At 48.1% G+C, this 13,219-nt stretch overlaps 1 protein-coding gene across 2 annotated transcripts in view; it reads right to left on the reverse strand.

The window, feature by feature from the left end:
• Positions 1-13,219, reverse strand: part of ALPK3 (alpha kinase 3) — a 32,881-nt gene extending 19,662 nt beyond the window's left edge. The window contains exons 1-3 of one of the 2 annotated variants that reach the window (XM_063169295.1): positions 13,062-13,219; positions 3,520-3,558; positions 257-378 (exon numbers count right to left, since the gene is read on the reverse strand). In XM_063169295.1, coding sequence (XP_063025365.1) covers positions 257-378; positions 3,520-3,558; positions 13,062-13,204 — 304 coding nt within the window. In that variant the 5' untranslated portion in view covers positions 13,205-13,219. The remainder of the gene's footprint in view (positions 1-256; positions 379-3,519; positions 3,559-13,061) is intronic. The other variant, XM_063169296.1, reaches the window with a different exon arrangement.

Below are 13,219 nucleotides of genomic sequence, written 5' to 3' on the forward strand. Positions count from 1 at the left end.
TGGTCCAAGCAGTAACCAGCATATCCCATTTTCTGGTCTTTCATTTGCCTTGCTTGAGATGTTAGCTTATGCCTTTGCCTCTTTACACACTCAGGTGCTTCCCACCTCCCTCAAATTGAAGCTAAAATCACCATGCAATTGCTGACCCTCTGCTCGTGGTGGGCTTGTTATCCTTGTTATCACTTGCTGCAGAGTTTAACTGGCACAAGTCCAGCAGGTGAGGCAGGACCAGGTTATTCACTGAAGACACTGTTACCTGTCACTATGCACGTGAACTTAGCATCAGAGTCCTCGGACACAGCACGGGATTTGATAGTGGTTTCAAATAGTGGCTGTGTTTCCTCCGTCAGCTGAGAAATGATTGCGCAGAAGGTGCTCCTGGAAGATTCAAGAAGCATTTCTTAGAGATAAAAGCACCAGAAAAATCAAAGGGTCCACCTTGTGTCTCACCTCAGCAGCCTGTGTTCTCATTGTCCATGCCCTCTTCCCTCCCATCATCCCTACACCTGCTCACAAGCCCAGTTCAGTGCCAGGGCATTGGACTGATTTCTCCCTCCTAAATGTCAATTTAAAGTGACATTTGGGAGCCATTCCCTTTGTCTTAGCTCTTAGGGCTATTGGGGCAATGAATGTCGACCCTCTGGATGAATGAAGACCCATTTTAGCTCTTGATTATACCAAAACATCTCTTTGGCCAGCCAGCAAGCTTAGAGCTCCACCTAACAAAGTCAATTCCCAATTCTGAACCATAAATGTTTCAAGAGATGTTCTGTTCACTGGGATTTTCTTTTATTTGTGAAGACTTTGAGTCATTTCAGGCCAAGTGTGAATTGCATGTCTCCTGAACACAGCAGCCCTCTTAGAATGAAGAAAAGCTGCCAGCTGTGGGACAGCTCACTGAGGAAGCTGTGAGTCTGGCTAGCAGCTTTCTGAACCCAGGAATTAGCTGGGAAGGAACTCCCTCATTAACCCCTTACTGCTGCAGGTAGGCACTCACACTCCCTACTCCAGGAGTTCATGCTGGGACACCCAAATAGCCACAAACTATCCTGACAGTGCAATCTGTAATGCTCAAGAGCAGACCATGGTGTTTCAGCACTGTTCAATGAGTGCAATAAATCACCATATTCATCCAACCCTGCTGCAGCATCACTGAGAGAGGTCCCAGAAAATCTGGGCTTTCTTAAATAAAGGGGAATTATTTAATTTCAAATTGGGTTTTCATTCAGATAATTCTGAGGCTCTTGGAAGGGAAGAGCTTCTTATTTAATTTTTCCCTCTGCAATTAAAACTCTACACATTTACAACACGAGAGGGGCCCCCAAGGTCTCAAGTGCAAAGATGCTGGGAGAAACAGCTAATACTGCAAGAGAACTGGTAGCTGGCAGCTCTATTTATATAATTTTCAGCAGTGAAAGACATTCCTTAAACAAGTGATCAGCTTCCAGAAGCATGCAAGGGGTGGAACAGATGCCCAAACCACTCGTGACACAGCTGCACCATGAGCAGAAGGGCTCAGAGTGTGTGGTGAGGCTTCCATGAGGAGGACCCCAGCCCCACAAGCAGCCCCAGCTTGCAGGCAGGATGCTACTGCTGCTGCCACTAATGCTCTACCTGCTAAGGAAGCAAACTGAGTCAGGACAAACCAAAAAAACCCACGTTCAGCATGACCCAGAGGGGGCAGGTGCACTGACAGGGACTAAGCACACGTGGCTGAAGGTGTCAGGAGAGCTTACAGCCACAGCAACTGCCTGTTTTATCCACCCTGAAAACTTACCTGGAGGCTGCAATGTCATTATTTTCCCTCTGCCTTCCTGCAAGAATGGGTTTGTAAGAGATGCAGGGAGATGAATCCCTGAGTAACAACCCACTGGGGCAGAGCAGGAACCTCACCCAGCTCCCAGGCACCTTGTGCTGGATGAGGGTCAGGACAGAGGAAGCTTGGGATGTTGCAAACCTGATTCATCTACTGAATGAGGGTTATAAGCATGGTGTGTATCCAAACACTTGTGTGGGGTGGGATAAAAATAACAGATCCCACAGCTCAGACTCTTTTCTGTGGAAATCAATGGTTACTAGGACACTGGTCCTGGTAAGCAACTCTTCACTCAACTGTGGGGCCAGGAATGGGCTGTGGGAGTCAAAAGCTGTTTCAAACCAGAGCAACCTTCCCAAATTCCAATCCCAGGGAAAAAAAAAAAAAAGCCCATTTCCACGGAGCAAGGCAGACAATCCAGTACAAGGCAGTTACTGGTAGGGTTCTGATGCTCCCTTCAGTACAGATTCCCCTCCCCATACCAGTAAATGCCTTTCAGAGCCACATAAAAGAATTTCCCAAGCATCAACCAACATTTCATACCCCAGCAGGAGGGCAACAGGATCAGCATCTTATAACCAAGTGATGCACACACACAGAGTGGCTCTTGGGACCCAGTTTAATCCCAGCACCATGCCACCAGCAGGCAGCACCGGGAATAAGTCTGGTCCACTCAGTGCAAACCCCACAACCAGGTGAAATACATCCAGCAAAGGCTACTGAATGCTTTGCAAAGCAGCTGTGGTGGAAGCTGGGAGCTCCACAGGCTCAGCAGATGAATCAGGGACTTGCCCAGTGACACCTGGCAGGAAGCCTGGAAGGTCTATTGAGTCTTTCAAAGAAACCATTGTGTTGGTCACAGCAGGATTTCAAGGCTCTGGCACTGTGGGGCTCTCAGCTGACTCACTCCAGCTGCAAGGAGGCTTGTCCAATTCAAATTGCTTTCTAAACCAGTAATTCAGGGTATTCCAAGAACTGGACACAAAGCACTAGCCACTTTTTCTTTGGGCCTTCCTGGAGCTGCATCTTTGGGGCAGAAGAGACCCCTTGCAATTCAGTAGCCTTTTCAATTAAAGAGGGATTTCCATACAAAAGCCTGCTGGAAAAGGAGATTTGAGAAGTGTATTCCTCTTGGTATGATTTTCTTTTTCTGACTTTTTGGTTAGAAATCCCAGAGCTACAGAGGTGTTCTGGAGAGGCCTTTCCCTCCATGGTTATTCTTCTACCTGCCACTCCAGCAAACCAGAAATGCCATCTGATTTCCAAATGTGTTCTTTTGCCAAATGCAAAGTACAGCTGTACAAGTGCCTTTTGGGGCAAAGTCCAAGTGAATGAGGATCCTCACAACAATGGCAGGGGGAAGAAAATTTTTTCTCTGGATGTCTCAGGGCAGTCACATCCAATTTTTAATGTCTCTGTATGGAAGTCTCACTTTAATATAAAGAAGTAGCTGAACACCCATCCTTTGGCTAAAAAAGAGGAATATTTCTTGCACCTTAATACAGGAATTATGATGAACATTCACTTTTGTTTCTGCAGTTCAAGCAAATATTAGGGATCAAATCATGCAGAATGAGGCTGTTAGATCACTTCAGGGCTCTTGACTGATTAATTAATTAGTACCAAAGCATTACAGGTTAATGACGTGCAGACAGATTCAGAAAAGTGTCTGGTCAGAGCAGTTTAATGCAATGTAGTTTTACCTTCCTAAACTGGAGGGAGAGAATCTGCTGCTTGATAAGCTAAGCAAAAAACAGCATAAAAACCATTAGAGAGAGAAGCACGGAAAGGAGCTGAAATAAACAAACAGTTACAGAGACATATTAATGATGAGTCATTTTGCAGAGGTCAGAGTTCCTATTAAAAGAAGGTACAGCTGCCTTAGGCTGCCTGCCAGGATGAGCAAGCCACATTGTCAATTGAAATCAAAGGCTGGAAAAATGAAATGGTCGTTAACCACAGAGAATCAGTGTCAGGACATTTATACAAGTAAGGTTTCCAAGAAGCAGCACCTTGAGCCTTCCATGCACCATCTGCAGCACTGTGCTCAAAGCAGGCAGCTCCAGCACAGGAGGTGTCCAGCCCAGTTCTGTGCTGGCAAGCAGCTGGCCCGAGCTGGGTGCCCTCTGTGCTTCCAAGGACAGCTCCTGGCAGAAGCTGAAAACTCTCTGATCACATTGCTGTCCAGCTTGCCAATCAAATCACTAAGGTCTGGCAAAACATTAAAATAAAAGAACAGAAGGAGACTTTACAAGAATCTACACGCTTTGCTTTCTTTGTGGGAAGATGCAGGAGCATTGACCAATCCAGGGAACAAAATCAAACACAGGTCCTGCACAAGACATCTTGATGAGCTACTTACCAGTGGTCACAGCTCTCCCAAATGAGTGTCTTCAGGGACTCATGTCCTAGCCAAAGGACTGTGGCAGCAGCCCCTTGCAGGCTGCAGGAAACAACCTCTGTGCATTGACCTGCAGCAGTCAGGAACAGCTCCTCAAGCCTTGACTCACCCACATGGCAATCAAAAGTCCAAAACTAACAGGGACAAGCTAGTCAGCAGCATGTAAGCTCAGTGATTTAATTGCACTGAGGTACATGTTACACCTGTGCAACAACCTCACCACACAGCCTTGGAAATGACTGCAGCATGGCCATCCCCTCTGGGAGGTGCCAGGCCAGACTGCCACATCCCCAAGTGCAGGGAGATCAAACCTTTCCAGCCTCTGTGAACCACCAAAGTTCAGTGCTCTAGGATGGTGCTACAGAAGACAGCAGAAAGAACCACATGGAGGGCCACCTGCAGGTGCACCTCTTCAGGTCTCCTACCCAAATGTGAGTCCCAGTCCTGTGCAAACCAGCAGGACTTCAAGTCTTGCCCTAAAAATGATCACAGAGAGACCCTGAAAACTGGTCCTGCCAACTGTACATTCCACCTGTGGAGACAGAACCTCCATGTGAACACTGAGAAAAGAAGCAGCTCAGCTTGAAGTCCTGACACTTTACACAAATAATTGCATATTTCCTTTGAGAAGAAAAATCAGAAGGGCTCACTGACTCTTCTCCTTCTTCAGGAAAGCAAAGACAGCAGAAGTTTTGGTCTGTTGCTGAGGAGCAGCTTTAACCCAACAAACATGGGTGGCACTTGGCCTTTTGGCAGCAGCTTCACCCTCTCCACCCCCAGCCACACAATCCTGGTCCACTCCCAGTGCCAAGTGCTGGTCATGCAGCCAAAGGATGCGCAGGCTGGGCATGATCCAGCTGGGAAATCAAGTGCTCACAGGAACAGGCTGAGGATCACTCACTCACCTGATCCCTCTTCCATGTGCTGTGCTGGTCCATGGAGAAGCCACACAGAGTCCTTTGTCCTTTGAGCTGTATCCTTCCACTCCTTGCAACATCCCTGTGAGCTCCATGCCCTTTCTGGCACTGCCAGGCACAGCTTTGCATTACCTGCCTTACTGACCAGCACCTCACCTTGGCCTCAACGCCCTCAGAGCTTCTGGGGCTCAAATTGCACCTCGTGCTGCTCTCACCCCATCCTGACCTCCTGGGGATCCAGGATTCTCCTCCCACACTCCTCACAAGCACAACCACCCCCAGTGATCCCAGGGGCAGCTGTCCCCAGGCACCTCTGTCTGTCTGGAAACACAACTCACTGGTTTAACTTGTCTCAAAACATTTTGCTTACCACTTCAAGGGAAAAACATCTTTTTACCCAACAGGAACACTAAAGACCTTCTAAAAAGGAAGTTCCCAAAATCCTTGCAAGCTAGAATGCTGGTGTAGGCAGTGGTGTGGTTTTAATCACGATTTCTTGCATAAGACAAACAGGGATGTGTCTTGGCTTGGACGTAAAGAAAATAGCAAGAGTCAGAACAAAGGCTGCTTGTGCCATGAACCCATTGTGCTCATGGATGTGATCAAACAGTAAGCACTGACAGTGCTTTTTTTTAATCCCCAGTATTAAGACAACATGGGCTTTATTCAGTGCACATCCTGAGACAGCGCTGAACACTGAACTGAGGGTCCCTTGAGGGTCTCTCCATATTATCAGAAGAAAAAGGCCATCATGTATTAATTGAAGTTTAACCTCAATATGCTAAATTTGCTTTTCAGACTAGAGCTTTAGGCCCCAGAGAGCATGATCAAATTGTGGATCCTGCAGCCAGCAGAGCCCTGCCTGCAGGCAGCTGGCACCTCCCTTCAATGACGTTCCAGCATGTCCATGGAGAGCTGAGACAGCACAGCTCCGTCAGAACCCAATCCCTGCTGGAAACGTGGGGCTCCTGAGCAGGGCAGCAGATATCCACTGTGCCTGCTCTGATCCTCTCTGGCACTGGGCTCTCTGTGCCCTGGGCTCCCCAAGGACTTCCACAGGGCTCTGCTAATGAGGTGCAGCCTCAGCAGTGGATGTGCCTCCCTCGAGCAGGCTCAGGGCCATTGCATTACTGGATAAAGGCAAATGCTTTTGTTATCCTGAGGAATATATCTAAAGCACTGAATCAAGGCCTCCAGTGTAACCCTTCCTTCTGCTGGAAAAGTGGACTTCACAAACATCTGCTCCAGGCATGTCCAGCACTGGTGGGATGAAGCCTCCTCAGGCACCTCTCACTGATGAAGAGAAACTCAGCTATTTATAAGCTAATTCTGAAAATACACAACTGTTCTCACAGCACTACACCTCTGCACCACATCCCTTCTACCAGCCTCGGTTCTTTGTTAAATTGCATTTTATCATACGCTTTCAAGCTCCTTTGGCCATTTATCATCCTCTTAAAGGTTTTAGCCCTTCAACTACTCCTAATTTTCTTTGGAAGTGAAGACAGCCTTTCTCATTTTTCATGCTCTTGCCAAATTTCAGTCTTGCAAGGGCAGGAGGCAGAACTGTCAACACCATTCACTTTTTTTAACCACTCAAGTTGATGGTCTGGGCTGGCATCCACTGGCACCAAAAAGTTAACTGCTTGAAAAACATACATTTTCAGTCTGGCACCTTTTTTAACCCTCTCATGCAATTATCCATGAAATTACTCTCTTTCTGTATTTCTTATCACTGAGATAAAGAAATCTTTCTCCTTCCAGTGCACTCCTCACATGGAAGTGAGCAAGAGCTGAGGAGACCCTAAAATAGGCTTAACAGTGGCTCCATCCCCATATGGACAAGCACCTGGACTCGAGCTGCTTGAGCTGCAGCAGTGATCAATATTTTTCAGTGCTCTTCCACAGCGTGAAAATTGACCCACACAAGCTGTCCAGTGAAGGAAAAAAAGAGCAAAACGTGTCCATGACAGCAAAGCTGACAGGTCCAAGTTATGTTTTGAGGGAATCAGCATTGCACCAAAGCTCCTTGGAGAGCCTGGCAGCCTGTACAGAGCTGGACAGAGGGACTGGCAATTTCCTACAGACATTGCCCCTCGCTGGCTCCCTGATCCCTGACATTATTGGGCATGTTTAGCACATGCAGACTTCCAAGTATAAGATTTCCTATGAACTTGCCTGTCTTCAAGGTTAACACTGCTTGAGACAAATACAAACCACTCAGCTGTCAGCAGTGAACCCTTTTCAGGGTTGAAAAGCCAATACTGAGGCTTTCATGTAGGCATGGCTGTGCTCAGAGCTGCTTTCCTGCCACGTGTCCTGCTCCTTATCAAGCACTCCCTGCACACACAGAATGTGTGCTGGTGCTCATACACCATGGCAGGAGCTATCAGCAGGCCTGTGATAAAGCAGCTCTGGGTGCTGTGTTGCTGTACAAGACACATTGTTATTTCACAGAATGGAAAACAGATGTATTGAGTCTTTGCTTGTCAAGGTCACAGAGTGAATCCATGTCAGAGATGCAGAAATGTGACAATTTTTTTCTGCAGGTAATTTACTTTTTGCTGAAATGAACACGGACTTGTGTGTAACAATTCAGGCTAGATTTCATTAACAGAGAAGGTGGAAAACAATAAATTAAGTTACACATTCCTGTATCAGCCTCTGTAATGCTCTGAAGATGGCTCAGATTTGTGTGTTTTAACCCTGAATTGTTGCTGCCTCTATGGCCCAAATTAAACATAGAAACACACCAAGGGATGAGAAATGGCCAAAAAAATAAAGCAAAGTAACTATTGGACAATGAGATGCCCAGGAAAGGTGACATCCTCCTGGCAGCTCACTCTGTAGAGAAAATAAAATAAAATAAAATAAAAATGCCTGTAACAGCCCTTCCATCTTCCTCTTCTTGGACCAGGTGATGCTGTGAATGTGAGATAACAACCTCAGTCACTCAAGATCTTCCTCCTCTCATCCAAAGAGAGCAAGGGTAGAGCAGGTTTCAATTCCATCTCCTAGGAACTGTCTCTGCTGGACATGAGAGGTGCCCTGTTTGGAGATGACCACACTCTGGCCCCCACACAATGGTACCCCTGGCCTGGGGAACATCCCCTTTCAGGAGGTTTCCTGAGAAGAGCACAGTTCTCACATGTGATATCCTCTGTGTCTTTATGGTGACCCTGAAGGGCATGGGCTTATCAGGACACTCACTCAGCTCCACTTGGCTTCCTAGGGGATATTTACATATGGACAGGAGGCTCTGGAAAGGGAGCTGAAAAATCTCCCTTTGGAATTGCTGAGGATGGTTATTCAGAGTGCACAGCTGCTGAGGAGCCCCACTCAAAGCAGAGCCCTCCAGCAATGGGAAACAACCTCTTCTGTGCTGCAGGTCACAGGGTGTGGAGATGACTCATTGACACCCCAAACTTTGCCTTTCCTGTAGGAACTAGCTGTCCCTCTTCCCAGAGTTTGAGACACCTCCATCCCACAAATCAAACCGACTGAGTGCTCTCAGCTGCCTCAGCTGGCATCTGACCAGGGGGTTACACCACTCCTGGCCAAAAGCAAAGTCCCCTTGGACATTACAGGTACCCAGCTGCCAAAGAGGGAACGCCACTGAACTAAACCTGCTTTTCAGGAACCAAGGGCTTCCTCAGTTTCCTCAGCACACTTTATTATAGCAACAGATCTTTCTCCTTCATTTGATATTATGTGCAAAGCAAGAGGGACAAGATTGGGAATGGTTTGCAGCCAGAAGAGCCAGGTGGCAAGGCCCTCTCCTGAGCTCAAGTGCCACCCCGAGCAGAGTTATCCAAGAAAAGCTCAGAGGCAATGCCACTACACTCTATAAATATCTGGATATGATGTAGCTGTGACAGTAGAAAGACATTCAAGCAAGGAAGCAAGTCTCTAATGAGACTGAGGAGCAGACAGCTGCATTAGGTAAGAGGTGCAGATCACTTCCAGCAGAGGTTTGCCTAGCACTCAGATGAAGGTTTTATATAAAACTGCATCTCTCTGCACAATACACTCTCCAGATTTGCTAGTTCTTACAAAAAGGACATCTAAAAAGATGTCTTGAGGGTTGTGGCCCATGAATGCAGCTAAGGTAGACCCTGAACAGGACTGACAGTGAAATAATCACTTGCTTGAAATAATTGCTTTGAGACATTACAGGTTTGTTTAAAAAAAAACCAACACAAAGATTAAAAAAAATCCTGTCAGCAGCCAGAGCAGAGGGCAAGTCACTGTGGCCATAAGCTGCTCCTGACACTGTCCAATATCAGGTATGTTAAAAGAGCAGGAAAGGAAAAACATGGAGCTGTTTGCTCACATGGAAAATCCTTACTAAAGTCTAGTTCCCAAAGGCACAAAGAGTAAATACCCTGAATACTCTGTTTAATAAAAGGATGATGTTCTATCTATGGCCACTTTCAACACCTCTATTCTTCTGGCTTTCTTAGCACCACCTCTAGAAAATTCTACAAGTTAAAACCCAGAAAAATCATGTTCTGGTTACCTGATTCATATCCTTCAATTTACATGATATCCCTTTCCTCCAACAGGGTTAGGGAGACCAAGTAAGACATCCAAACTGCCCTCAACACAGAATCACAGAATGGTTTGGGTTGGATGGGACCTTAAAGCTCATCTTGTTCCACCACCTGCCATGGGCAGGTGACCTAGACCAGGGTGCTCCAAGCCCCATCCAGCCTGGCCTGGAGCACTCGCAGGGATGGGGCAGCCACAGTCCCTCTGGGCACCCTGTGCCAGGATCTCAACACCCTCACAGGAAGAACTGAACCCTAATATTCCATCTAACCCTGCCCTCTGTCAGTTTGAAGCCATTCCCCCTTGTCCTGTCACTCCAGCCCTCGTAAAGAGTCTCTCTCCATCCTTCTCTTAGGCTGCCTTCAGGTACTGAAGGCCACAATCAGGTTACCCAAAGGCTTCTCCAGGATGAACAATTCCAGCATTTTCTCATGGCAGAGGTGTTCCATCCCTCTGACAATCTTGGTGCCTCCTCTGGACTCGTTCCAACAGCTCCATTCCTGTGCTGGGATCCACAGGGCAGAGCGTGTTCATAAGTCACCCCAGGAGCAGGGATTTCCAACCTCAGTTTCTTTTTTAAAAGATCTCTCCAGGTCTCTGTGTACCTCTACCACGTTACTACACTTTCTACTGCTTTAAGAAGTGGTGAACAGGCAAATATTTTAGTTAAACATACTCTATAGATACACATAAAGACAGAAAGAGAGAAACCTGAAAAACCCCACATTTTCTTTGGATCACAATATCCATTTTTGTTTCCTAATTGCTACAGTAGCCTCCCACAGCAATCCTGCGTTTGTCTCATTGCCTTTGTTAGTTTCAAACCCAGCAAATCCAAACCCATTCTGTGTTAGAGAGCTGCTCAGTGTTATCTGCTGTTCTGCATGTTGCTCATCGTGCTTTTCAAGTTCTCCCAGGTATGCTCTCCAGATGTTCCTGGATTTAATTAAAGTCATAATTGCTTTCTGAAAGTCTCCTTGCTACACCATTCCAGTCATTTGCTTCCCAGAATTGTTATGATACAGTTTTCAATTACAACATAAAAAGCCACACTTCATTCAAGCCCTTGCCCTGCATTTTAGACAACGGTTTCCAAAAATCCCAGCTCAAGTCTTCAGCACTTGTAGGGCTCTGCAGGGAACCTGACTTTTATATTCCTCCTCCCTAACTCATTAGAGAACCTAGAAGTTGCCATGAACTCTGGGAAAGGTCAATTTTGCCATTTAGCCATTATTTAGTCACTGCTTCTTACAACAGAATGGGCAGACAGTGGATTTAAGAGACAAAATTAAATTACCTTGCCACAGGCTTTGACGATCATGCACATAAGTGGTTGGAAAAACGATTGGAGAATTTGTGGAAATTGAATGTGCTGCTGATTTAACTGGGGCAGCAGAGTCCCTTTGCCAGCACTGGGCTCCCACTGATGGAAATTGGAGTCTAGCCATGGCAGCATTAGTTTGAAAAGCTCAAAAGGTCCAGGGCTCAGAGCTCTGCAGCTATGGGCTGGATTTGCCACGCCTGAGGCACAGCCCCAAGGGGTGCTGCAGCCAGAAGACACCAGGAGCACTGCCTGCATGGGTGCTGCACTGCTCCCTGCCTTCCCCAACAGAGGAAACTCTGGGAATCCAACTGGGAATACTAAAGGTGTTTCTTGCTGGATGGATGAACTCTCCTTTATGGTTAAACTGATTAAAGCTGCAATTTGAGAGTAGTCAAGGAAAATAAAAGTTAAGCTGTAGGCAACCCAAATACCTCAACATCTTCTTTATTAAAACCCCTCTCTGCTTGTAATCCACAGAATGGAGTCACTGGGCTCAGTTAAGAGATTTCCAGTCCCTGGTATGATCTGAGGCCACAGGCTGTGGACTCCATATGGACATTTGGTGGTGCTGAAGACGTCACTGTGTGCAGCCAGTCTGTGATTAGCTCACACCCCAGCACGACATGATACCCCCACAGAGAAACTGAATTTAGGCAACTTCAATTTGGCGTCACCCCAGTTTTAACACCTGACTTCCAAGCAGCACTTTTTTATCTCTTTTGGTCCTGCATTTATTTTTATGAATGTCTGACTCCTTGAGGCATCAATGCTTGACACGCTGGAAATGGATTATTTATAAACCATCAGCAGGGAAGAGACACACTCATTTGGAGAGCTCATAGACTGAAGAGCATTCCCAGCGAATTCAAAGCAATTTCAAGGCTTTTTTTGAGTGCCTCACACAATCACCGACACCTTGGGTGCTGCTGGCATATCACCCTGTAATTCTGTGTTTGCTAACCTCAGTCAGGCTCAGCTGACAGCATGTTTATCATACCTTCCCCCTGCAAACAAAGCCTTATTCCTACCCCAGACCCTGTGCTGGAGGCCATTCCTGACCCAGGAATGCTGATCTCACGGCTGCTCACCCCCTATCTACAGTGCAGAAATGCCTTTTTGACAATAAGATAAGGCACCCAGCGGGCCCCTCGCTCTGTCTGGCGAGGCACTTCACTACAATGAAGGCAGGAAGGTCAGTGCTGTTCCCTGAGTTTAACTGGAGACACTGGTGTTTGTCAGGATTTCATAAAAACTGCTTGGACTGAGCCTTCACTGGGGTCTGCAGCTTTCTCATGAGGGGAAGAGCAGCGGCAGCACCGATCAATCTCTGCTCTCTGCTGACCAGCAACAGGACCCGAGGGGCCAGCACGAAGCTGTACAAGGGGCCAGCACGAAGCTGTACAAAATAGACGAGATTATTGGATATTCAGAAAGGTTTCTTCACTCAGAAGGGTGAAGAAGGTGTGGAGGCTGTTCTGGTGGGTCACCAGAACAGGCTCCACAGGGCAGCAGTCATGGCCCCACAGCTGCCAGAGCTCCAGGAGTGTTTGGACAACCAGTTCAGGCGCAGCACGGGATTGTTGGGGTGTCCTGGGCACGGCCAGGAGCTGGTCTCGATGATCCTCGTGGACAGGACATTCCATGATTCTATTCTATGATTCCACCACCACTTCACACACCCGCTCAGCCACACGCAATGCGCCGTGTCCACAGGCCCTGCCCCGCAATAGCTGCGACACCGCCAGCTCCCTCTGGGGAGGCGAGGGACTGGGCTAGAGCACGCAGCAGCCCCTCTGGAGAGCCCGAGCCATCGCTCGGTTTTCTCCCCTGGAGCAGCTCCCCAGGGACGGCCAGGCCCGTTGTCAACACCACTTCCAGCTGGCCTCGCATTCCCTGCGAGGCCTCATGGGTCGGGTGAGGGCCAGCCCGGCCTCCCCGCTGCACCCCCGGCCCGCTCCGTCCCCGCGCCCGCCGTCACCGCACCCAGGGCCGCAGGCAGCTCGGGGACAGCCCCCAGAGCAGCGCCTTCCCTTCCCCCGGGCCGGCGCTCACCTGTTCTGGGGCCGGATGCCCAGCAGGTAACTCCGTCGGTCCGGCCGCGAGGCCCAGGCCGCGCTCTCGGCCTCCTCGGCGCCGTCGATGTGGCTCGTTCCCCGCCCGTAGAGGCCCGCCAGGGCCCTGCGGGTCGAGCTCATGGCCGGAGTGCGGCT

The sequence above is a fragment of the Melospiza melodia genome, chromosome 15 (assembly GCF_035770615.1).
Source record: "Melospiza melodia melodia isolate bMelMel2 chromosome 15, bMelMel2.pri, whole genome shotgun sequence".
Classification (NCBI taxonomy): Eukaryota; Metazoa; Chordata; class Aves; order Passeriformes; family Passerellidae; genus Melospiza; species Melospiza melodia.